The 27,218-nt window shown below is 42.7% G+C and overlaps 1 protein-coding gene across 8 annotated transcripts in view; it reads right to left on the bottom strand.

The window, feature by feature from the left end:
* Positions 1-27,218, bottom strand: part of FNIP2 (folliculin interacting protein 2) — a 177,244-nt gene that overhangs the window by 19,452 nt on the left and 130,574 nt on the right. For 7 of the 8 annotated variants that reach the window (XR_002824936.1, XM_004382050.2, XM_023736611.1 and 4 more), the window contains 2 exons: positions 18,444-19,794; positions 17,188-17,344 (listed from right to left, as the gene is read on the bottom strand). Coding sequence is in view for 7 of the 8 variants with exons in the window: in XM_004382050.2 (XP_004382107.1) it covers positions 17,188-17,344; positions 18,444-19,794 (1,508 nt within the window). In the remaining variant the exon portion in view is untranslated. The remainder of the gene's footprint in view (positions 1-17,187; positions 17,345-18,443; positions 19,795-27,218) is intronic. The other variant, XM_023736614.1, reaches the window with a different exon arrangement.

The raw sequence follows: 27,218 nt of genomic DNA, 5'->3' as shown, positions 1-27,218 counted from the left end.
GAATGAAAATTTCGTCAGGACTAACATTTTTTTCCTACTATTCTCAAGGGGGAAGCTTTCAGAGTTGACAATATTTTTCCCATTGAAGGGAACAGTGATCAGGCAAAGTCTAATGGTCCCGCATTTATTTAAGCATATGCTCACTCAAGTAACCTTAAACGTGAAAAATAAAGAATTTAATAAAGCAGACTACTGAGTTAGTAAAGCCCGGGTTCCTAAGGGTGGTTCTCATTTTCTAGACCTGTTAGCCAAACAGAACAGTGACCCCTCACTCCCACCATTACCCGAAGGTTTGTGCCCCCCCCACCCATACCCTTCTATTTACACAGATAAACACACAATCCAAAACAGACAGCTGAAGACACATGGCCTCAGTGACTCCCCCTGTACGAGTTCCTGCAAGCTCTTGCTCAGTGTGTCCTAAATTCACAGCACGATGCTGAGGACTTGCCATCCATGTGGCTTGGTTGTCATGAATAAAGGGAGTAACATTTTAGAAATCTAAAAGATTTAGAATTTTAAGAGATTTGACCCTCACTGCTTTGCATTCGTCAGAAATTCACCATATGCTGGGTATATCACAGAAGAGGTCTACACTATGGACCTTTCCTTCAAGGAACTTATATTTGGAAAGCGCACATAATCATCACTGACCATATGCCGACATATATGCAATGAACTGAATGTACGCTAATCATCCTTCAGAGTAAAATTTATCTCATCCCCCCAAATGATTTGGAGTCGGTAACTTGGGCTCTAGGTTCTAACTGAACTCAATTTCCTAAATGATCTTCCCATCACAGTGGTAGGGAAGAAAGAGTATGTCAATCCAAAGAAAGCGTGCAGAGTATAAAGTACATGGTACCACCACCGCAGACACAGAGAATTTCGTTTTAAGCAATGAATTGCTGGAACAAGGGCAGTGGGCTCCCTGGGTAGGTAATGGATGGCAGATTCTCCAAATATAAGTTACTTCCGAAGGTTCTAGACCCTAACGCTATAACAAAAATGAGCAGAGAAGCTGGCTCACTTATTTCAAAGGGGGGAACTAAATGAGTAAGAGAGATGTAAAAAAAAAAAAAAAATCTAACAAGAAAAATGAGCGTGAGTGATCATTAATCACTGGAGAAAGCAGCAGAATCCGAGGTACGGTCCTGAGGAAACAGTAATGGGGACAAGGGCTGGGACAAACTGACAGCTGTTTGCGGGTCGATTCCTTCAAGGTAGGGGCTGAATCTCCTCTCCCTGTATCCTTAGCCACTAGCACGAGGTCTGGCGCTGGGAAAACGCTGCTTACTGAACTATAATGAACAGGTGAGCACAAGCCAGTGACAGAGTTGGAAGTGGTGTTCATTCCCCAACACTTCTAGGACATCTAGGTACGCAGGCTCCAGGAACAGGAAAGAACCAGCTGGACATTTCCAGAAGAGGATCTTAAAAAAATACTCAAAAAATTACACATTCTCAGGTCACTAAATATCTAACACACGATTGCCTGAATGTATCCATGGAGCAACCCAACTGCCTCCATCTAACATGATTACATAATTCAGGAGCTACTCATTCATTTACTGAAGAACAAACATTTTTAATAAAAGAAGGAAATAGAGAGAAATGTAAATAGATACCAGAAAGAGCAATGCTGGAGAGAGAGAAAATACCATCAACCATGACTTTAGTTACAATTCAAAGGGCCATCAGGGCCACTGGCTGCTCATCTCTCAGCTGGCCTAAACCCCACAGGGTCAGAGGCTTAAAGCTTAAGTTCCATTGAATCTGGAGATTTCTGATGTGTATCTTTCCAAAGGAAACATAACTCCGTTACAGACAGAGTATTTGGCTTATCAATCTCTAAGCTTTCAGAATTTAAAGAACTCTAAGGTCCAGAAAGCCACTGTTAGGAATTTGTCAGAGAAAAACACACCCACACATACCCTACAACCTGGTACTCTATTTAATAAACTCCTTCTTATGGAAGGTTCTTCTTTTAAGGCATATATAGAACCACAGTCAACAAAGAAAACACTGAATTATGTCCATGGGCTCTTTGTAAAACTAATTTTTTATTATTAGCATACTTTAATGGTAAAAAAAGAAAACCAGTTGCCATTGAGTTGACTCCTACTCCTGGTGACCCCATGTGCGTCAGAGTGCAGCTGTGCTCCATAGGGTTTTCCATGGCTGATTTTTCAGAAATAGATCACCAGGTCTTTCTTCCAAGGTGCCTATGGGTGAAACTGAACCTCCAACCTTTTTGTATCAGCAGCCAAGTGCATTAATCATCTGCATATCCCATGGACTCCTTTAATGGTAGAAGTGATTAAATAGTAAAATCTGTCAAGTAGATTTATTAAGTTCACAACTGAGTTCACGTGCACATCAGGGGACACATAAACACACACACTTATCATTAGCAATAATACATAGAGAGCAGTACTTCTGAGAAATTAAGAAATGCTATAAACATAAGACTGAATGACTTAAACATCCGAGTCAGGCTAGCACATGCCTACTAAAGGCTGACACATTCATCAGCTTTTCTCAGGGCCTGGAGTTTGCAGCGTGAGGCCGAGAGAAGAGAACTAGGAAGGTAAGGCTTGGCTGCATCCTGACGTCGACTATGAACCACACGTAAGTCCCATCTGGCCTCTCAGAGGCCTCTGGGAAAAGGGAGACAGGATATGGCTAACCACCCCTTTGGTAAGATTCTGCTTCCTGATGTTTAAGGCCTTTTCTTCTTTTTTTAAAAGGACTTTGTTATCCAAATATCACTAGAAAAACAAGCAAACAAAAAACCATTTTATTTATCCTTTTAAAAGTTCTCCTCCAAACTTTGTCTCTGGACTCTCCATGCTGGAGTTCTGAATGAAAATCTATCTGAGGGAAATACTAAATATTAAAAACAGCCATTCTCACTTAAAATGTATGCTTGGGTTGAAAAACTTTACAAACATTATAGACACTGGTATACGTCAATTTTCCTTTTCTCTCTTAAACTGAAGAGAATCAATTTCAAAATAAATTTCTTGCCCTTAGAGTTTGTCAGATTTCCATATGAGGATGAGTCTGCACCACGTTTCTACTTTCTCCACATTCCGAGACCCCCTAAGGTGCTGCCCTACACCATCCTCCTGAGTGCCCGCACCTCACTGAGCATCCATCCGAAACCCAGTTGGCACTGCAGAGCTACCAGCTCTCGTCAACGGTCTCCAATGCCTCCTTGCCACTTCTCCCGACCACTGCCATCAGTTTCCACGCCTCGTGCGGAAACACAATTGGGCAACTCAGAAACTTCTGACAGACACTGGAGGATCAAGGACACAGTAAAGGTCCCTAGGTGATGCGAATGATTTGGGCTTGGCTGCTAGCTGAAAGGTTGGTGGTTTGGATGCACCCAGCAGGACCATGGAAGAAAGGCCTGGTGATACGGTTCTGTAAAGATTACAGCCAAGAAAACCCCCCCCGAGATCAGTTCTACTGTGTAACATATGGAATCTCCATGAGTCGGAATGGACTTGACAGCAACAGCTTTGGTTTTGGTTTGGTTTGAAGACCAGTCAAGAGCTGTGGACAGCTGTTACAGTGGATGACCAATCTCCATCAGAGGAAGGAATCAGTGGCAATATGCCTTGCTCTCCACTCATACGAGAAGTTAGAAACAATCGTTTATCAGCTCTACTTTGTCAACATCTCATTTATCCAAACTACCTTCCTGTGAAGATTTCTCAAGGTAAATTAACAAATGAAATGTTTTGTTTAAAGGATCTTTAAAGGTTTCTACAATTTTGGGGGGGATACTGCATCTTTCGAATCAACAGAATAAGCCCGGTTAATTCACAGTCACTAACATTTGTGGGTCTATTTCCTGGGAGTGCCAGATAACTAAGACATTACAATTTCAAGATGCTTGGTGAGATCTCTGAGAATACAAAATGCACTGCCCTGACTCACACACACGTGACTTCTGCTTAACTTAAAGGAACTTTCAACTTCCAGGACAAGAAATGTCTACAAAATAGTAAATGTTGGAGAGGTTGTGGAGAGTACTCCATTGTGTGGATATACCATAATTTGTTTATCCGTTCGTCCGTTGATGGGCACCTAGATTGTTTCCGTCTTTTTGCTATTGTGAACAGTGCTGCAGTGAACACGGCTGTGCATACGTCTATTCATGTGACGGCTCTTATTTTTCTAGGATATATTCCAAGGATCGGGATTGCTGGATCGCACAGTACTATTTCTAGCTTTTTCAGGAAGCGCCAAATCGATTTCCAAAGTGGCTGTACCATTTTACATTCCTGCCAGCAGTGCAGAAGTGTTCCAGTCTCTCCACAACCTCTCCAACATGTATTATTTTGTGTTTTCTGGATTAATGCCAGCCGTGTTGGGGTGAGATGGTATTTCATTGTAGTTTTGATCTGCATTTCTTCATGTGTCTGTTAAGCGCCTGAGTGTCTTCTTTGGTGAAGTGTCTGTTCATATCCTTTGCCCATTTTTTAATTGAGTTATTTGTCTTTTTGTTGTTGAGGTTTTGCAGTACCTTGTAGATTTCAGAGATTAGACCCTGATTGGATTTGTTGTAGTCAAAATTTTTTCTCAGTCTGTAGGCTGTCTTTTTACTCTTTTGGTGAAGTCTTTTAATGAGCGTAAGTGTTTGATTTTTAGGAGCTCCCAATTACCTAGTTTCTCTTCTGGTGTTTACGCACTGTTCCTTACGGTTTGTAATCTGTTTATGTCATGTATTAGAGCTCCTAGCGTTGACCTTATTTTTTTCTTCCATGATCTTTATCATTGTAGATTTTATATTTGGGTCTATGATCTATTTTGAGTTAGCTTTTGTGCATGGTGTGAGGTATGGGTCTTGCTTCATTTTTTTGCAGATGGATATCCAGTTATACCAGCACCATTTGTTACAGAGACTGTCTTTTCCCCCATTTAATGGACTTTGGGCCTTTGTCAAATATCAGCTGCTCATAGGTGGATGAATTTATATCTGGATTCTCAATTCTGTTTCATTGGTCTATGTATCTGTTGTTGTACCAGTACCAGGCTGTTTTGACTACTGTGGCAGTATAATAGGTTCTAAAATCAGGTAGTGTGAGGCCTCCCACTTTGTTCTTCTTCTTGGGTAATGCGTTACTTATCCACAGCCTTTTCCCTTTCCATATGAAGTTGGTGATTTGTTTCTCCATCTCATTAAAAAAAAAGCCGTTGGAATCTGGATCTGGGTTGCACTGTATCTGTAGGTCGCTTTGGGGAGGACTGACATTTTCACAATGCTGTCTTCCTATCCATGAGCAAGGTATATTTTTCAACTTATGGAGGTCTCTTGTTTCTTGCAGTAGTGTCTTGCAGCTTTCTTTGTATAGGTCTTTGATGTCTCTGGTTAGACTGACTTCTAAGTATCTTATCTTCTTGAGGGCTATTGTAAATGGTATTGATTCAGTGATTTCCTCTTAGGAGTTCTCTTTGTTGATGTAGAGGAATCCAACTGTTTTTTGTGTTTATCTTGTATCCTGAGACTTTGCTGAAATCTTCTATTAGTTCCAGTAGTTTTCTTGTGGATTCTTTGTGGTTTTCTGCGTATAAGATCATATCGTCTGCAAATAGAGGTACTTTTACTTCTTCCTTACCAATTCGGATGCCCTTTATTTCTTTTTCTAGCCTAACTGCTCTGGCTAGGACCTCCAACACAATGTTGAATGAGAGTGGTGATAAAGGGCATCCTTGTCTGCTTCCCGTTCTCAAGTGGAATGCTTTCAGACTCTCTCCATTTAGGATGATGTTGGCTGTTGGCTTTGTTTAAATGCCTTTAATTGTGTTGAGGAATTTCTCTTCTATTTTGCTGAGAGTTTTTATCATGAAAGGGTGTTGGAGATTGTCAAATGCCTTTTATGCATCAATTGATAAGATCATGTGGTTCTTGTCTTTTTATTTATGTGATGGATTACACTGATTGTTTTTCTAGTGTTGAACCATCCCTGTTCCCACTTGATCATGGTGAATTATTTTTTTGATATGTTGCTGAATTCTATTGGCTAGAATTTTGTTGAAGATTTTTCTGTCAATGTTCACGAGGGATATTGGTCTGTAATTTTCTTTTTTTGCGGTGTCTTTACCTGGTTCTGGTTTAAGGGTTATGCTGGCTTCATAAAATGAGTTTGGGAGTATTCCATCCTTTTCTATGCTCTGAAATACCTTTAGTATAAGTGGTGTTAACTCTTCTCTGAAAGTTTGGGACAACTCTCCAGTGAAACTGTCCCGGCCAGGGCTTTTTTTTGCTGGGAGTTTTTTAAAAACCTTTTCAATCTCTTCTTTTGTTATGGGTTTATTTAGTTGTTCTACCTCTGTTTGTGTTAGTTTAGGTAGATTGTGAGTTTCTAGAAATTTGTCCATTTCCTCTAGGTTTTCAAATTTATTAGAGTACAATTTTCCATAGTATTGTGTTACGATTCTTTTAATTTCAGTTGGGTCTGCTATGATCTCGCCATCTCACTTCTTATTTGGGTTATTTCCTTCTTCTTCTGTTTTTCTTTTGTCAGTTTGGCCAATGGTTTATCGATTTTGTTGATCTTTTCAGAAAACCAGCTTTTGGTCTTGTTAACGCTTTCAACTGTTTTTCAATTCTCTATTTCATTTAATTCTGCTCTAATTTTTATTAATTCCTTTCTTTTGGTGGCCGAGGGCTTCTTTTGCTGCTCTCTTTCTATTTGTTAGAGTTGTAGGGTTAATGTTTTGATTATAGCCCTTTCTTCTTTTTGTGGATGTGTGCACTTATTGCTATAAATTGACCTCTGAGCACTGCTTTTGCTGTGTCCCACAGGTTCTGGTAGGATGTGTTTTCATTTTCATTTGATTCTATGAATTTCTTTATTCTGTCCTTAATTTCTTCTATAACCCAGTAGTTTTTGAGCAAGGTGTTGTTCAGTTTCCATGTGTTTGATGTTCTTCCTTGCTTTTTCTGTTATTGATTTCTACTTTTATGGCTTTATGATCAGAGAAGACGCTTTGTAATATTTCAATGGTTTGGATTCTGTTAAGGCTTGCTTTAGGGCCTAATATGTGGTCTATTCTGGAGAATGTTCCATGCGCTTTGGAAAAGAAAGCATACTTGGCTGCTGTTGGGTAGAGTGTTCTGTATATGTCTATGAGATCAAGTTGGTCGACCATGGCATTTAGATCTTCCGTGTCTTTATTGAGCTTCCTCTGGATGTTCTGTCCTTCAATGAAAGTGGTGTGTTGAAGTCTCCTACTATTATTGTAGAGCTGTCTATCTCTCTTTTTAATGCTGTTAGAGTTTGTTTTATGTATTTTGGAGCCCTGTTGTTGAGTGCATAAATATTTATTATAGCTACGTCCTCCTGGTGTATTGACCCTTTAATCATTATATAGTGTGCTTCCTTATCCTTTGTGGTGGATTTTACTTTAGTCTATTTTGTCAGAGATTAATATTGCCACTCCTGCTTTTTTTTTTTTATTGTTGTTGGATATATTTTTTTCCCATCCTTTGAGTTTTAGTTTGTTTTTGTCTTTAAGTCTAAGGTATGTCTCTTGTAGGCAGCATACAGACGGACCCTGTTTTTTTAATCCATTCTGACACTCTCTGTCTCTTTATTGGTGCATTTAGTCCATTTACATTCAGCGTAATTACTGATAGGTATGCATTTAGTGCTGTCATTTTGATGTCTTTTTTTTGTGTGTGTTGTTGACAGTTTCTTTGTTCCACTTAATTTTCTGTGCTGAGTCGTTTTTCTTTGTTTTCTTTTCATCTTTTTCATTGTTGTTGATTTTTTATTTGCTGAATCTTTATGTTTTTCTTGTTTTTTATTTTGATGTGCAGGATTGTAAGTTTCCTTTGTGGTTACCTTAATATTTACCCCTATTTTTCTAAGTTTAAACCAGTCTTTTATTTCTTTATATCGTCTTGTCTTCCTCTCCATATGAAAGATCTATGACTACATTTTTTAGTCCCTCTTTTTTGTTTTAATGTTGACATCTTTTACATATTGACGTCTCTGTTACCGTACTTTCAGCGTTTTTGCTTTGTTTTTGTGTCTTCCCTATCTGGGCTGATAACTAGTTACTCTGTCCTGTGTTCTAGTCTTGGGTTGTTATCTGATGTTATTGATTTTCTAACTGGAGGACTCCCTTTAGTATTTCTCGTAATTTTGGTTTGGTTTGGTTTTTACAAATTCCCTAAAACTTCTGTTTATCTGGAAATGCCCTAATTTCGCCATCATATTTGAGAGACAGTTTTGCTGGATATATAATTCTTGGCTGGCAATTTTTTTCCTTCAAATCTCTATATATGTCACCCCATTGCCTTCTTGCCTTCTTGGTTTCTGCTGGGTAGTCTGAGCTTAGTCTTATTGACTCTCCTTTGTAGAGAACTTTTTGTTTATCCCTAGCTGCCCTTAAAATTCTCTCTTTATCTTTAGTTTTAGCAAGTTTGACTATAATATGTCTTGGTTACTTTCTCTTGGGATCTACCTTGTGTGGGATTTGATGAGCATCTTAGATAAGATATCTTGTCATCTTTCACGATATCAGGGAAGCTTTCTGCCAACAAATCTTCAACAATTCTCTCTGTATTTTCTGTTAACACCCCTGTTCTGTTACTCCAATCACTCGTAGGTTATTCCTCTTGATAGCGTCCCACATAATTCTTAGGGTTTCTTCATTTTTTTAAAATCGTTTTATCTGATTTTTTCTCAAATAAGATGGTGTCAAGTGCTTTATCTTCAATCTCACTAATTCTGACTTCCACTGCCTCAATTCTGCTCCTATGACTTTCTTTTGAGTTGTCTAATTCTGAAATTTTATTCTTCTGGATTTCTGTTTGCTGTCTCTCTATGGATTCTTGCAGCCTGTTAAATGTCATTATGCTCTTCTATAATCTTCCTAAGTTCCTCTATTGCTTTGTCTGTATGTTCCTTGGCTTGTTCCTGGCTTAGGGGAGCTGGCAGATAATTTTTTCTGTTTGTTAATTTGTTCCCTCTCAAAGGCTGGGAGAATGGCTCAGGGCACGTGATGGGTCCTACTTCCGGCCCAGGGGACAAGGCAATCGGGAATCACTGAAGCCAGCCCAGGACATGGTACAGAGCTGGGAAGGGGCAGGTAAATGGGAGAGAGGTTCTTCCCAAAGGGGGTGTTTTTTGATCTGTGTGGTAGGTCAGACACATGTAGTTATCTTTTGCCAACTGAGCGCCGCTTTTCACTGGTTCTGGAGGCCTGAGAAGATTCTCTGCTGCTCGGTCTCTCCTGATGTGGAAAATGCATCCCGAGAGCCACTGTTTGCCTCACCGTGCACTGGCTGCAGAATGCTGGCTCCCATCAGGTCATGTCTGGCAACTCCTCGCTCCTCTCCCTTCCTCTGCCACTCAGTCCGATCCCTCAACTTTGCCTTTGGTGTTCAGGGCTCCTAGATTGTCATATACAATGGATTCACTTGTTTTTTCGGGTCTTTATTGTAAGAAGGACCATAGGAAGCATCTGACTACTCTGTCATCCTGGCGCCGCCCTTTAATTTGGTAAATTCTATAATTTGAACTTGAATAAGAGAATGCTATATAACAAAACACCTTTTCACAAAGATTCTCACCACTAGGTTAAAAATCATGACTTAATATTATCCTTTACGTAGCTTCAAGAAAGACCCACTCAGGGAAAACAGGATGATTAACGCAGTGAAGTTCACCTCGTCAGTATTTGCTCTTAATTAATTTTGTCCTCAAAATCCCTTTTGTTATTCCTCTGATCCTTAGGGGAGAAGACCCACCTACATATCCACGTCCTCCACTACTTTCGCCATGTGAAGACTGAGACAAAGAGTCAAATGAAAAGAACGTCATCACCAGAAGCTAGGAGAGAGGCGTGGAACAGATTCTCCCTCAGAGCCCTCAGGAGTCAACATGACTAACCTTGATTTTGGACTGTCAGCCTCCAAGACTGTGAGACCATATATTTCTGTTCTTATTAGCCACCCAGTTTGTGGTACCTTGCTACGGCAGCCCTGGGAAGCTAATATAGTACTTACTAACTTAGCGGTACGTATTTTTCAAAAGAAAAATAAATCTTCACGGCATGTCTCTCCTTCCCCTCCACAAAATCCATCTCTAGCTCCCTACCCTATCATTGCACAAACAAGTCTGCCAGCCCACCTGAAATGCCACCACCAGAGATTTCTGGTATAGCAAACAGACTTTTAACATGAAAATACCAGAAGGGATAACAATTATCTATGCTCTTATAACTGTCTAACATTTGTTTACCACAATTTTTCCTCTTGGAAACAGGTTCAATGTCAGTAACTAAAGACTTATGAGTTGTATAATACAGTGGAGAAAAGGAAGATAAAATCAATCATTCTGGACTAGGGGACATTGCTCAGGGAATCCTGGTAGGTACACGAGGGGCGGGGAGGGGAGCAGGGGAAATTCTGGGAAACCCAAAGACATCATGACTTCATGAAGGCATTAGGTATGCAGGGACAGAGGGAAAGAAGGAAGGGTCCAGGAGTACAAAGTGCAGCGAAGGGGATGCAAATGAACATCTGACCTTCTGCGTGTTTGTGCCTGTGAAGACCTGGCTCACCACGGACGTCCAAGCCTTGGCCTTGAAGACAAAGTGTGCAACCTCTGAAATGGCTTAACTATCAGGCTGGTCACTTGCTGAGGAAAAACACAGTCTAAAGTTGTAGAAAGGTGCTCAAGGTCGAAAAGGGTCATCAGAACAGAGTTATTTAAATATGCCTGCAGCTCCAAAATAAAATAACAGGGGGCTGGCAGCTTTTGCAGAGAATGCCATAAATGTCTAAATATTTCATAGATAGTGAAAAAACTGGGGAAAACATTAAAATTAGGCATGCACCTAATCCTTAGATGATGCAAAAGAAATGTAGCCTGAGAGACTTACAATAAGCTTTTATTCTCCTTAGGTAAAGAAAGTGAACACAAAGAGCCACAACATGACAGTGAAATGCATTAAGCTTTCCCTTTATTTTTTAAAGAAAGACAACCTACCGTGTCTCTTTACTTCAGAAGTAATAGATACACCAATAATCATCACAGTTTTACCCACAGTGATAAACATATCCCCCCTAAACCCACTTTTATGGGGGAATAGCCAACTAACATTAACAACCACTTTCTATATACTAGGCACTGGGCAAGGTGCTGGCAATAGAAAGGGAAATAAATCCCTTTTCTCTGGCTCAAGGTCCCTGCCACCCCAGCGGCAGAAACAGACACTTGAAACAGAACAGCGGTATGGTTCAACGTGCTAAGGGAGCCTGAGGGGTAACAGTCGACTTTATCTGCGGGTGCCTGGGATGGTTTCAAAGAAGAGGCAACATTTCAACTGGGTCTACAAGAATGAGTAGTCGTTTGCTCAACAGTGCCCTAGGCAAAGAAACAGAATGTACATAGGTGAAAAGGTGTAAAAAAGGTGGGAGCATTTAAAGAATGGCACACAGTGTGACTGGAGCATACAAGATGTAGGAATGTGTATGTGTGTGTGTTTGAGGGACATGAAAGGGACAATTCCAGCCAAGGAGTTTTTATTTTACTCTAAAAAAACGGGAAACTATTAAAAGTAGATGAGTTAACGATAATACTCATTGTGTGAGATGACTGGAAAGGGGGAACTAGAAACGGGCAAACTCTTAACCACTGTATCAGCTGGGAAGGTTAAGGGAAACTTAAATAAGACTGCAGTTGCAGCGAGGAGGGGGCAGATAAAAATTAACAGGACACAGGGAATGACTAGAGTTGGTGGTATCAGACATGAGTATTTTCTCGTGTATTTTTACCACAACCCACAATAAGAAAGGTATTTTAACATCATAACCCAGTTAAGTCCTTGTGCGTGTGTGAACACGTATGCACACGTGTATGTAACGTGTACATACACACATAAATACACACAGACACAAAACACAACAGTTTCACTAAACAATAGGAACCCTAATTATGTGTGATGACTTCCATCCAGTTCTATATCATTTAGAAGAACTTGGTGATCAAAACCCAGTCATAGGACATAGCGTGAAGTTTACAAACCCTCCACAGGCACTCCCTAGGGCTGGAAGGGCTGGCAGTGTTGTACTCAGGGCTGTGGTGGAAGAAGGTTGTGTAATTAGGTCCAAGGCATTCATTGTTGTGCTCATTATTCAACACAGGGAAACCAAAGCCACTGAAGGTGTTCTAAAACAGCAGATTTGTCCTACTTAGAGGTTTCTCTTGCAACTCTGCTGATTCTAAGGTTGCTGACCTGAGGCTTAGTGTTGTGTGTTACTTAAGTAATGATTTATCATTGGATGTCACTTGCTGTTCCTCTGCAGTCTTATTGGTTGATTACACCGCATGGTTTAATTAGGTATTCACGAGCACATATCAGTCAGGCTTTTAGCAAAGCTCCTTATCTGTACTCCTGATTCCCAAATGGTATTCAGGAGTCAATCTGCTGCTACTCTTAAAATCAAATGGAACAGGCTGCTATACTCAACTGTTACTCGGCTTTACATTCGGTAAAACGCCTGAAGCTCTGGAGCATAGCTTTTAAAAAAAAAAAAATTACAATGTGATGCTAATTTTGGTCTTGATGACCCTTCCCTGCAAAGTTCAGCTGCCTGGCCTGCTCCGGTGACACCCGGCGCTCAGGGGCAGTGCATGCTTCCCGCCCTGAGTGACGGCGGACACTGGTTCTTTGATCATCTCGCTGCTCGCTGGCGGTGACAAGGACGTGCACTAGCTGGGTGAACTTTAAGGACATTCGCACAGAACTTTCGAAACTCTCACAGTAACAGTCATTTTTGCTAATTTAATGGTTGTCATTCTGCTCTTCCTATTAAAAGCATGTTTTTACTGCTTTATAGTTTACAAAACATTTTCACGTATATTACTGTAATGGCTAACATTTATGGGACATTTAGTATGTGCCAGGTACTGTGCTAAACACTTAATAGGCATTATTTCACAGAATCATTAAACCAAGCCTATGCTACAAGTACTATTACTATCTTTTATAGAAGATAAAACAGAGGCTTACAAAACCCCAGAAACCTGCCCACAGCCACACGGCCACTAACACGTGAGCCATCATCCAAACCCAGGCTCTCTGCCTTCATCAGCTAGACTCAACCACTGCATGACACCTGGTCTCTTCCTCTCAATGACCTTCTCTGGGCCTTAGTGACGCCAGCTGACGGACTTAAGACTACCAGCCAATGCTTTGTACCACCAGGACTTGAACCGAAGCCATCAAAGCTAAGTCGGTGCTCTTCCACCACGCCACCCTGTCCCGTAATTTAATCCCCCTGCATTGCCCCTGTCGGGGGTCCTGACAGCAGACTATGACGGCGCAGGAGGGAAAGAGGAGAGAAGGGCTGCTGGAGGGGCACAGGCACAGAGTGCCGCCCGCCCGCAGGTTCTCTCTCTCTCCATCTGAAGCCAAAAGGGAAACAGAGGAAAGCACACCCATTTAGATGTGGAGCGAAAAAAGCGAAACTAAATATTACTCTGGCTACAGTAATCTAAGGCAGCTGTATAATCTGTTCGTTAGGAGGCAGAGAAACAGTTCAAAGCATGAGTGACAGGAAAGTAGTAACACAGGATTAAACAAGAACATGTGTTCAAATATTTAAAGAACATCAAAATCCTAACATGTGAAAACCAAGAATAAAAATGAACACAAATACGTTAACGTATCTTTCTTTCATAAGAGACTAGAATATGGAGAAGCACAAAAAGCAATTCTTAGCCCTGAAAGCTCTAGAACACAATCCCACAAGGAGAGAAGAACCTCCACAAACCAGTCCACCTTGGTTGTAAAAGTACCCATTTACATAAGACAGATTTTAAAATCTAATCTTGCACACTTTACCACCCACCCGCTGCTGCTGAGTTGATTCCGACCCCTAGTGACCCTACAGGGCAGAGGAGAACTGCTCCATAGGGCTTCCCAGGCTGAAATCTTTACGGGAACAGACTGCCACATCTTTCTCCCAAGAGCAGCTGGTGGGTTTGAACCTCCGAGCGCTTAACCACTGCACCACCAGGGCTCCTTCAATCCTGCATAGGTCTAGAAAATAGATTAATAACCTAAATCAATTGCTTTGAAGTTATTAAAAACCTTTCTCCAAAAAATTATGAATATCAAAGTCCAATAAAATCCTGCATGAGCACTAGAAATAATTTATGTTTGGAAACTCAGTTCTGAAAGAAAGTTATGTTAGAGAGATTTCTCGCAAACCTCTCTTCCTCATCAACCTATTATTTCAGCTCTAACTCAAGTCATGTACTAGTTCCTGGATCTCTACTTCTTTCTTTGGCGACATTCTCAAGAATTTGAATAAATATTAGGCTTCATGGGACAGTAAATTCAATATAAAGTCTTTAACAATTCCTAATTTATTTTTCAACCAATATTTGTAAATGGAAGTTGAAAGTAAAGCTGTTTTTTTTTTTTTTTTTTTTTTTTGAACGCTGCCACATACTCGAGTCCCAGTCGAGGCAGTTTAAATGGAACACCACTTCAAAAGCAAAATTCATTAATGACGAACGTGTCAAGTGAAATTAGAAATTCACTAAGCTAACTGGATACATTCTGAATGTACTGCACTTCTGAAGATATCTTTATGAACCCTACGCAATTTCCTACTCATAACCATGCACGGCTACACTTTGGATGTACCCAAGATTTGACACAATATAGGTTATTATGCTTAATAATGTTCGATCTCTTAGGGAGACTGCAAAGTCAAAAGAAATGAGAAACCTAGAGTGTGAAAACACCATTTCTCAAAGGAAGGGAAAATGAAACATAAAAAGCATTAACAGTACAGATACAGTAAACATGGTTTTTTTTTTTTCAAGTACAAGAATTACAGATAGACAGTCCCAGGATAGAGTGAGAGAAAAAAGTAGAACAAAATTCAAATTCACAAAAAAAGACAAGACTTACTGGTCTGACAGGGACTGGAGGAACCCCCGTGACTATGGCCCCCGGACACCCTGCTAACTCAGAACTGAAACCACTCCCAAAGCCCATTTTTCAGACAAAGATTAGACAGGCCTGTAAAACAAACAATAATACAGGTGAGGAACATGCTTCTTAGTTCAATCAAATATACCAGACCAAATGGACAACTCCTGCCTAAAAGCAAGATGAGAAAGCAGGAAGAGACAGGTAAACTGGATGAATGGACGTGGGGAACCTGGGGTGGAAAGGGGGAGAGCTCCGTCATATTGCGGGGACTGCAACTGACTTCACAAAACAATGTGTATACATTTTTTAATGGGAAACTAATTTGAGCTGTAAACTTTCACCTAAAGCACAATTAAAAGAGAAAAAAAAAAAGAATTATAGAGCCGCACGGTCACCATAAAAATGTACAAAAACTGGAATTGGTGAGCCTACGGAAAACACAAACAATTCACGGACACTTGGGCAACACCCCAAGTCTGTAAGATCAGTGTCAGTGGGACGGTGCCGTCAGTTCACATACAGTCTCCTGGTGCCCCGTCAGGGGCAGAACACCGGGCCTCATGGAAGAGGGTCTGGTGAGCAACACCACTGTTCTTAGGAATCCAGTCGACAGCAGAGCAGAAAGAACCCCGCAGGTTTTATAGGTCTGGATGTCAACATCAGGTGCTGACAGAAAAGGAAATAAGGTCCTCAAACTCCTTGTCTTAACACTACAGACGGCCATTAGACATAGACAAGTACAGTCTATAAAATCACCAAGGCATCATACATGCGTTCAGACAACTCAGAAAGGTAACAGCACACAATAAGGCACTGTTCTTATCCCAGGGTCACTGATGCACCAACTTCTGCAATGATAAACAAGCACACGGTGTTCACCACAACTACGAAAAGGAAATACCACAACATCCCTTACAGAGACAGAAACAACTTCATAGCTTCATCTCAGGAATATTCTGCTGAGGGTGGTGACTGACCACAAAGCAAGGTGGGGTTAGGAATGTTCCAGCACAAACGTGTACACTGGGCTGGTCTCCTGGCTTCATCTCTGTTCTCTCTGTGCACTGGGGTGTGGGGTGCGAGGGAAGGAGGGAGGGCTGCAAGGCTATCTGCTTCACCCCTGAGCTTTTCTCCCACTTCACACGCACCTCTGGCCTGTTTATCTGGGTCTGACGTGTATGTAGCCTCCACAGAGGAGATGTTCAAGGCCAAAGACAACATGTGAAGCCTCTGTTCACCCCTCAAAGAAGGCGACAGATACACAGTCCTCGTTGGGTGAGGAGGCAGGTAAAAAGCCAAATGCCAATTTTCTTAAATGCAATGAGGACTTTCCCTGTTGCACAAGATACAAGATGTTTCCAAAGCAAAAACAGGAATTTTTGCCCATCTTCCCCAACAGCAGCTCAATTAAAAACAGGCCCATCCGATTTGCACAGGTTTCCTTAACTGCTTGGTTCCTGTCACGCTGCAGACAGCAGGAAAGCACTTCACGACAGCCACAAGGCGACTTTCCAGTACGACCTGTTAATCTTTATGCAGTCATTCTCATGCAGCCATCAAAGCGAACTTAGTGACACATCAGTTAAAATAAATTAGTTATAGGAACTTGTAAGGATCGGATAAAAAGCAAACCATATGTGACATCTCTTCGGTTCTCTCCGTGACAGCATATAATTGTCCCCATCTGTGCTATTTATTCCCTTTGCCCTGGCTGCCTGCCCCTCACCCCACAGATCCACTCTGCCCTTCTCTGTCCTTTCTGGGCCCCAGGAGGCTGACCTCGATGGACCATGTGACTGTATTTGCATCAGCTGTGGTCTTGATCTTGGGCTTCCAGCTGGCTCAGTCAATGGAATGCACCAGAAGAGACCAGAGAATGGGTGGAGGGAGACTCATGTACTTATCCCCCCAACCCTCAAAGCTCTTGCAGCCAGGCAGCCCTTCTTCCTGGGCTCCAGCTCAGGTGTCACTGCCCCCTCCCCCTCCCTCCAGGTCCACATGTGGCTGCAGCTTCCTGATGCTGCTAGTCCCTGGGTGCTTCACCAGCCCTTGCTGCTTCCCTGGACCTATCCACACCTCTATAAGCAATCCCTTAATTCGACTCTCTTAAGTCTAAGCCCTTGTGAGGGGCCACCTGTTGCTGGCTGGGACCCTGGCTGACACACTGTTGGTGGCCAGAGGCTCCCAGCTGGGGTCACTTACATGTACCGTGTGTAGAAGATCGGCCATGAGACACTGCTTCAGCTTCTCATCGTTGCTGGTTCCATGAAGCACCAGATCAGGCATGTACGTGGGGCAGTAGCCTGCCAAAAGTGACCGGCCGAAGTTTCTTACACTCTGGTTGCTGAAGCTCTGAGACCTAAAACAATATGTGTAGGTAACCATGACTCCCTTCTGGTAGACGCCAACGACACAAGTAAACGAAGGAGATTCGGGGTGGCCCATGGCACTGAGCCTCCAGTAAAGGGATCATTGGTGCTGGTGGGGGAAAAGGAAGGAGCTTCAGAGAGGAAAGGGAGGTTTTTTGTTTTTTCAAATGGAAGGGCAAAAAAAAAAAAAAAGCATTCCCATGGCTGGTTACAGAGTGTGTCCTTGTACCTCGTCCTGAACACCCCCATACAGTCTGCGTCAATAGAATGAAGACAGAGAAAGTCTACTGAGGGGTCTCCTGCCCAAGCCTGGCTGCAGGAAGCTGACCAATCTGCACAGGGTGGTGCCCACCACAGAGCAGACGAGCAGGAGAAATAGCTAATTACTGTGTTCAGTCATCGCAGACCAAATAACTAGCCTAATGGAGCGTTAAGAAAGAGATGTTGCTTCCAAACCACTCCACGCTGCTCCGACTGGCGGAGACGAGCCGCACCCCCGGCAGCAAGGCATCTGCTGCCAGCCACGTCACTTCTGTACAGACGACAGAGAACTACACCCCTGTCCACACCACCACCTCCACCACATCCCGCAAGCTCCCCCGAATGTCGGAGCAGCCGCAAAGACCACGGCTCCTTGCTCTAACAACGCAGGGGCACTAAGCCAGTGACCATCCTTAGAAAAAGGGCCAGCTGCAAACCGATCTGTATTGATTTGTAACACTCCTAATGGTGCTGTTGTTAGCTGCTGTCAAGTTGACTCATGGCGAGCCCACGTGTGCAGAGTAGAACTGCTCCATAGAGCTCTCAAGGCCGTGACCTTTTGGAAGCAGGTTGCTAGGCCTTTCTTCCAAGGCACCTTTGGTGGGTTCCAACCACCAACCTTTTGGCTAGTAGTTGAGTGCTGGATCGTTTGTGCCCCCCAGGGACTCCTACACTTCTGACACTTTAACTGGAGGGAAAACAAAACAAAACAAAACACCTTGTGTGTAAAATGGCCAATGGCAGTGCTGGGTCACGATCACGGGTGAGGCCAGGAGGAAAGCAGGACTGGAACCCAGGTCCCTCTGCCTCCCAGCCTGCCTGTGTTACCTTGGCAGAGGCAGCTCCACCTCCAAGGACTCCTCAGTCCTGTCACTGCGGTGACCTAGACTCGGCGCGGCCGAAGCACAGGTGTCATCATCACTGTCTCCGAGAGCGCTATCTGAGCTTTCGTTTCTGGGAATGTCTCCTTCCATTCTGAAGTCCACCTTCCTGTCGGCGTCCCCACAGGGGACATCTGCAGCGACAGAGAAGCCAGAGTCCTGCTGTACACACCTGTTTGGAACAGGCTCCAACAAAGGTCCTTCCGCATCGTTCAAACACAAACCTTTAGTTTTCTCCAATGTGCTCTCTCCGGTTCCGGCAGCGGCGTCAGAGGACACAGACGAGTCGGCAGACTGGCTGAGCTGACCAGCAACACCCGCCACCACGTTAGTTCTGATGCCTCTGTCCTCAGCAAAACACCTGTCAAGTCTGTCTTTGTCCCGCTCAGAAGACTGATTCTGAGGACAGCAGGTATTCTTTCGAAAGCCAGGCTTAAAGGAGCACCCAGAAACGTGCTGATCCTGAGCCACGTCAGCGGTCGCCCTGGGTTGAGCCCAGGGACTACCAGCCAACTCTGGACACTGTCTACAGGCCTTTAGCTGCTCCTCCATCTTCTGTGCGCGACCTTCAAGGTCGGACTCTGGAGATACGGAGCTTCCAATCTGGAAAGTGACCCTTTCTAAGGCAGCCTTCTCCCGGGCACGTCTGTCGGGGCAAGGCCAGGCCGCTGACCGCTCTGACAGCTTCGTGGACATCTCCCCTTTCAACTCCTCATGGACAGTCTGTTGGCTGACTTCCAATCCTGCCCCCAGAACCTCAGAACTGGACAGTCTCAAACAGCCATCTCGCGGTGCCTCCTTCTCACACCCTTTGTCTCCACAAAACGTGCCTTGATGCTGCCAAGAGCTGCCCAAAGCTGGCTCCTGGAACCCCATGCTACAGGCCTCGGAGCTCTGCTCTGGCCTCCTGCTTTCCTCTTTGTCCAGACTGGGACACAGGTCTGTAATGGCAGTGCCCTCTGGGGTGCCAGCCGAGCCCATGGGCCCGGGGTTCCTTCTCTCGATCATGAATGGCAGGACGGGGGGTATGAGAGCAGGCTCATTTCTCACCGTGACGACCACATACTCAGACTCCTCCACCTCGCCTTTCTCCAGGGCTGTCGTGATCTTGCTCCCATTTAACACCTGGTCGCCTTCGCCATGATTCCCACTCCAGGTGAGCTGGTTCTCTTGTAGCTCAGAGCAACGCAGAAAGTAAGTCAGGACATAAAGTATGCGCTGGACCAAATCCTTCTGCTTCCCCACCACCACGGTGCGAGTCAGCCGCACTGGAGAGCCTATGGCTCCGTACAGATCACCTGGAGAGAGAGGTGAACACCAGGACAAAGTCCTCTGGGTTAGTGTGTTACGGACACGTCAGCCTGCACTAGAGAAAGACGAGACTTACATTACCAGACTAGAATTGCTTCTTCAGACACCTGATTGAAGCAAAGAGGTAATGTCCAGAATGATTCTGCTCTAGTTTTGCTTCTACAGGGGAAACTCCATCTGGACAGGCTGCAGCCCACCGTCCACGGTGTATGAGGCCGGCACTGCTGCGCACACAGCCCTGCTCAATGTTCTAGCTCTTCAGCCCACCAATGAAGGCAAAAGCCAGAGCCTTGAATACGTGACCAAATCAAATACAGTATCTTGGAAATAGAATGATGAGAATGTTAGAAGAATCCCAGGACAATGGGGCCTGGGGTACATTCCAAGTGGGGGATCTCTGAACAGAAGTTTAGGGAGTCCATTCGAAATACTCAGTGAGGGCCTGCACAGAATTCTCTCCACACACATAGCAAGTAGGATCAATTTCGTTAACAAGAAGTAAATCACTTAGTCATGAATAATGAATCTGAATGTTTTCTTTACATGCAAATTCTCCTGGAAAAAAAATATGTCCCATTAGTTATACTCTGAGAAACTGATTAAAAACTGGCTAACGAACCATCGGCAAGACATTTAGCGTAAGGGCAGAAGAAGGGCCAATGTGTAATTGAACCCAGACGTAGAAATTTTTCTTCAGAAGTGTTTGTTAAGTGCCAAATGGCTAAACCTATTGCTCTAGATAATTTGATCATTAAATTGATAATAAGTTATACATTTAAAACTTAATACTGACATTACAGCAATAAACCAACATTAACTGACTGTGCAGGCACCACGCTAAGTGTTTTACATGCATTTCTCTCATTTGCATCTTTGTAGAACCAACTGTATGAGTTAGAAATCGTTAAAGAGGTAACTAGAATGTTAGAATAAATCAAAGCCTGAAAGATACTAAAGGAGAGGAGGTCACATGGCAATAACTATAAATAAGAACTAAAGAAGCCAGAACATATCTGAGGAATGCATCTAGAGAAAGGAGAGAAGGAATTTTAAGGGCATATACTAAATAAAACTAATTAAAATTAATAGCGTAAGATTGTGAAAAAGGTTACAAGCACCATTAGGAAGTACTTCCCTCTGGAGAACCGTTAGAAAGTACTCCGTTTGGAGAGTATTCCCTACTATAAGGCTACTGTTTCTTAGAACAAGTAAAGGGTGGTGTTGTTGGGTGCTGTCAAGTTGGTTCTGACTCATAGTGACCCTATGTACAACAGAACGAAAACACTGCCCCGTCCTGCACCTTCCTCACATCCTTGATGCCTGAGCCCATTGTTGCAGCCACTGTATCAACCCATCTCATTGAGGGTCTTCTTTTTCACTGACCCTCTACTTTACCAAGCAAGATATCCTTCTCCAGGGACTGGTCCCTCCTGATAATATGTCCAAAGTATGAGATGAAGTCTTGCCATCCTTGCTTCCAAGGAGCATTTTGGCAGTACTTCCTCCAAGACAGATTCCTTCATTCTTCTGGCAGTTCATGATATTCTTCGCCAACAACATGATTTAAAGGTGTCAATTCTTCAGTCTTATTCATTTTCTAGCTTTCGCATGTATAGGAGGCAATTGAAAATACTATGGCTTGGGTCAGGCGCCCCTTAGTCCTCAAAGTAACATTTTTGCTTTTTAATACTTAAAAGAGACTTTTTCAGCAGATTTGCCCAATGCAACGCATTGCTTGATTCCTTGATGGCTGCTTCCATGGGTACTGGTTGTAGATCCAAGTAAAATGAAATCCTTCACAACTTCAATCTTGTCTCCATTTATCATGATGTTGCTTATCAGTCCAGTTGTGAGGATTTTTGTTTTCTTTATGTTGACATGTAATCCATACGGAAGGCTGTAGTCTTTGACTTTCATCAGTAAGCGCTTCAAATCCTCTTCACTTTCAAGCAAGGTTGGGTCATCTGCATATTGCAGGTTGTTAATGAGTCTTCCTCCAATCCTAATACCACATTCTTCTTAACAATGTCCGGCTTCTCAGATTATTTGCTCAGCATACAAACTGAGTAAGAATGGTGAAAGATGCCACCCTGATGCACACCTTTTCTGATTTTAAACCACACAGTATTCCCTTGTTCTGTTCGAATCACTGCCTGTTGGTCTACGTACAGGTTCCTCATGAGCACAATTAAGTGTTCTGGAATTCCCATTCTTCTCAATGTTATCCATAATTTGTTATGATCCACACAGTTGAATGCCTTTCCATAGCCAATAAAACACAGGTAAACATCTTTCTGGTATTCTCTGCTTTTTATCTGCCAAGATCCATCTGACATCAGCAATGATACCCCTCGTTCCACGTCCTCTTTGAATCCGGCTTGAATTTCTGGCAGTTCTCTGCCGATGTACTGTTGCAACCGTTTTTGAATTATCTTAAGCAAATTTTACTTGCATGTGATATTAATGATATTGTTCAACAATTTCCACATTCTGTTGGATCACCTTTCTTTGGAATGGGCAGAAATATAGATCTCTTCCAGTCGGTCGGCCAGGTAGCTGTCTTCTAAATTTCTGGGCACAGATGAGTGAGCACTTCCAGCGTTGCACCTGTTTGTTGAAATATCTCAGTTGGTATTCCATCAATCCCTGGAGCCTTGTTTCTCATCAATGCTTTCAGTGAAGATAGGAATTCTTCAGTATCTTCGGTTCTTAATCATATGCTGCCTCCTGAAATGGCTGAACGTCGACAACTTCTTTTTGGTACAGTAACTCTGTGTACTCCTTCCATCTCTTTTTGATGCTTCCTGCGTTGTTCAATATTTTGCCCATAGAATCCTTCACTATCGCAACTTGAGGCTTGAATTTTTTTTTTCAGTTCCCTCAGCTTGAGAAATGACGAGCGTGTTTTTCCCTTTTGGTTTTCTATCTCCAGCTCTTTGCACATTTCATTATACTTTACTGTCTTCTTGAGATGACTTTTGAAAATTTCTGTTCAGCTCCTTTACTTCATCATTTCTTCTGTTTGATTTAGCCACTCGATGTTCAAGAGAAAGTTTCAGAGTCTCTTCTAACATCCATTTTGGTCTTTTCTTTCTTTCCTGTCTTTTTAATGACCCTTTGCTCTCTTCATGTATGCTGTCCTTGATGTCATCCCACAACTCATCTGATCTTCAGTCATTAGTGTTCAATGCGTCCAATCTATTCTTGAGTTGTCTAAATTCAAGTGGATGTACTCAGGGTTGTACTTTGGCTCTACTGGACTTGCTTTTATTTTCTTTAGCTTGAACTCGAACTTGTGTATGAGCAATTAATGGACTGTTCCACAGTCGGCCCTGGCCTTGTTTTGACTGACGATATTGAGTTTCTCCATCATCTTTTTCCAAGACGTAGTTGATTGATCTGACCTCTGTGTACTCCACCCAGCAAGGTCCACGTGTATAGTCACCGTTTATGTTGGTCAAAAAAGGTATTCGTAATGAATAATTTGCTGGTCTTGTAAAATTTTATCATGTGATCTCTGGCGTCGTTTCTATCACCAGGGCCACATTTTTCAACTACCGAGCCTTCTTTGTTTCCAACTTTTGCATTCCAATCACCAGTAATTATCAGCACATCCTGATTGCATGTTCAATCAATTTCAGACTTCAGAAGTTGGTAAAAATCTTCAATTTCCTCATCTTTGGCATTAGTGGTCGGTGTGTAAATGTGAATAATACTTGTATTAATTGGTCTTCGTTGTCAGCGTACGGATATTATCCTATCACTGACAGCGTTGTACTTCAGGACAGATCTTGAAATGTTCTTTTTGACAGTGAATGCAAAGCCATTCCTCTTCAATTTGTTATTCCTGGCATAATAGATCATATGACTCTCTGATTCAAAATGGTCAATATCAGTCCATTTCAGCTTACTAATGCCCAGGATATTGATCTTCATTGTGTTCCATTTCATTTTTGACGACTTCCATTTTCATACTTCGTACATTCCACATTCTGATTATTAATGTATGTTGGCAGCTGTTTCTTCTCGTTTTGAGTTCTGCTACATCAGCAAATGAAGGTCCTGATAGCTTTACTCCATCCATGTCATTAAGGTCTACTCTACTTTGAGGAAGCAGCTCTTCCGCAGTCATATTTTGAGTGCCTTCCAACCTGAGGGGCTCATCTTCCAGACTATATCAGTCAATGTTCTGCTGATATCCATTACGCTTTCACTGGCCAATTTTTTCAGAAGTAGACCACCAGGTCCTTCTTCCTAGTCTATCTTAGCCTGGAAGCTCCACTGTAACCTGTCTACCATGTGTGACCCTTCTGGTATTCGAAATACTGGTGGCATAGCTTCTAACATCATAGCAACACGCAAGCCACCACAGTATGACAAACTGACAGACTAGTGGTAGAAGTAAAGGGTAGGACACAAATAATAAACAATTCTATGAAAAGATTAGCCTATAGGCTAATGAATCTTTACCTTAGAGGCTTTTGCTATTGACTGAGAAATCATCCAAGAATTCAAAGGGATAACTCAGAATTGTAGCCTGATGCTAGGACAAGTACTTTCTTGATTAAGAGTTTATTATTGTAGCTTTCCTTTGAATACTCTGTTCATTGCTGGAAGATATCACAGTCATTTAAGGAATTCATGAGGCATTTTTGTTAAGTCAGTCTCAATGTCAAAGAAGAGAAACATTACATATCTAAAATCTGGTATAATAAACCATAGAAGAAAGGCCACTCAGAATGACTATATATATATACACACATACATATATATATGAGCAATGTGTTTAACTTTACATTTCTAAGCATAAATGGAAAAAAGTAAACGAGGAACGTTATTAAAAATAATACAGAGGCGGCGCCAAGATGGCGGAGAAGTCAGATGCTTCCAGTGGACCCTCTTACAACAAAGACCCGAAAAAACAAGTGATTTGATTATATATGGCAATCTGGGAGCCCTGAACATCAAAGACAGAGTTGAGGAACTTGACTGAGTGGCAGGGGGAGGGAGAGATGGTTTGGTAGCAGCGAGGAGTTGCCAGACCCGACACAGCAAGAGCCTCAGCCCTTCAGGTCTGAGCAGCTCGGGGGTGAGCAGAGAGGCAGGCAAGTGACGGTGCTCGGGAGGCGCGTTTTCCGCACCGGGAGAGACTCAGCACCAAACAGTCTACATGGCCACCCAGAAACAGTGAGAAGCAGCCCTCATCGGTGAAAGATAAGTAATTGCATACAGCCTACCATCCGGATCAAAAACATCCCCCTTAGGGAAAAACCTCTCTCCCATTTACGTCCTCACTCCCTGCTCTGCACTGGGTCCTGAACCAGCTTCAGCAATTGCTGAGTCCCCTGGGCTGGAAGCAGGATCCATCACGTGTCCAGAGCCATTCTCCCTGCCTTGGAGAGTGAACAAATTAACAAACAGGAGAAAAAATAAACTGCTGGCTCCCCTATGCCAGGAACCCAGGGTAGGCACAGCTCCTTTGCCTAGGCACAGCCATAAGGGATCCACGGACTTTGAGTGCCTTTCCCCTTGCATAAACTTGTGTGGGCTCATCTCAACAGCATAGGCCCTCATTACCACGGTACAACAGGGTATATACCGGAAGTCTAACTTGAACTGTTTCAGCTGTGAAGTGGCAGGTTCTTGACATTTGACACTGCTTTGCCCATTAAGCAGGGTTTTCACCTACCCACATCAGGGGCCTGAGGACTGGTGGCTCCACCCAAGCCACCTAGCCACCTGCGAGAGGGGCCCATGAATAAGAGGTGACCCCTACTCCTTACAGCCAACAGCATCAGGTGCTCACAGTCCGGCTGCAAAACCCACCCACCTACGTGCTCTAGGGAACAGGGACAAGCCTTCCTCCTGGACACTACGGGGCGGCTGTCAAGCCCCCTGCCTTGCTCAGAGTGTGTCCCCTTGCTGCAGCCAGATGCCTGTGCCTACACCAATCACCCATGCCTGTCTAGGACTGTAACTGAGAGCCTCCACGACACACTTGGTGGCTATCTACCTGGGCACCTGAGCTAAATCTATACAGGAGTGGGTGGACTCCTGAGCTCACATACCTAGTAACAGATCTAACCACCTGGTGACAGGACATTGAGCTTCAAAGGTACCAATAATCAAACTAGCTCATACGAGCAGCCTATCTGGGCGTATCAAAACAAGAAGCGAGAACACAGTAAGTAAACATAAAATAAATAGATATAATAATTTATTGATGGCTCAGAGATAACAGTCAATATCAAATCACATAAAGAGGCAATTCATGATGGCTTCAGCAAGCTCCCAAAAATAAAGAATCTAGAAATTTTCCAGAGGATGAAAATTTCTTGGAATCACCAGAGGCAGAATACAAACAACATACAGAACGCTTCAAGAAATTAGGAAGGAAATTAAGCAAAACGCAGAACACGCAATAGAGGGAATTAAAAAGATTAGAGAAGAGCATAATGACAAATTTAACAGGCTGCAAGAATCCATAGAGAGACAGCAAGCAGAAATCCAAAAGATTAACAATAACATTTCAGAATTAGACAACTCAATAGAAAGTCATAGGAGCAGAATTGAGGCAATGGAAGTCAAAATTAGTAATATCAAAGATAAAGTACTTGACACCAACTTATTTGAGGAAAAATCAGATAAAAGGATTAAAAAAAAATGAAGAAACCTTAAGAATTATGTGGGACTCTATCAAGAGGAATAACCTAGGCGTGATTGGGGTACCAGAACAGGGGAGGATAACAGAAAATACAGAGAGAATTGTTGAAAATTTGTTGGCAGAAAACTTCCCTGGTATTGTGAAAGATGACAAGATATCTATCCAAGATGCTCATCGAACCCCACATAAGGTAGATCCCAAAAGAAAGTCACCAGAAGATATCTATCCAAGATGCTCATCGAACCCCACATAAGGTAGATCCCAAAAGAAAGTCACCAAGACATATTATAAGCAAACTTGCCAAAATCAAAGATAAAGAGAGAATTTTAAGAGCAGCTAGGAATAAACGAAAAGTCATCTACAAAGGAGAGTCAATAAAAATAGGCTCGGACTACTTAGCAGAAGCCATGCAGGCAAGAAGGCAATGGGATGACATATATAAAGCCTTGAAGGAAAAAAACTGTCAGCCAAGAATTATATATTCAACAAAACTGTCTCTCAGATATGATGGTGAAATTTGGGCACTTCCAGATAAACAGAAGTTTAGGGAAATTATAAAAACCAAACCAAAATTACAAGAAATACTAAAGGGAGTCCTCCGGTTAGAAAATCAGTAACATCAGATAACAACCCAAGACTAGAACACAGGACATAGCAACCAGATATCAACCCAGAGAGGGAAGTCACAAAAGTAAATCAAAGCTAAAACACTGAAAATACGGAAACAGATATCAATATGTAAAAGAT

The sequence above is a fragment of the Trichechus manatus genome, unplaced genomic scaffold (assembly GCF_000243295.1).
Source record: "Trichechus manatus latirostris isolate Lorelei unplaced genomic scaffold, TriManLat1.0 scaffold00089, whole genome shotgun sequence".
NCBI classification, from domain to species: domain Eukaryota; kingdom Metazoa; phylum Chordata; class Mammalia; order Sirenia; family Trichechidae; genus Trichechus; species Trichechus manatus.
Note: the sequence above shows the minus strand (reverse complement) of the source record. Positions and strands in the feature narration are given on the sequence as shown.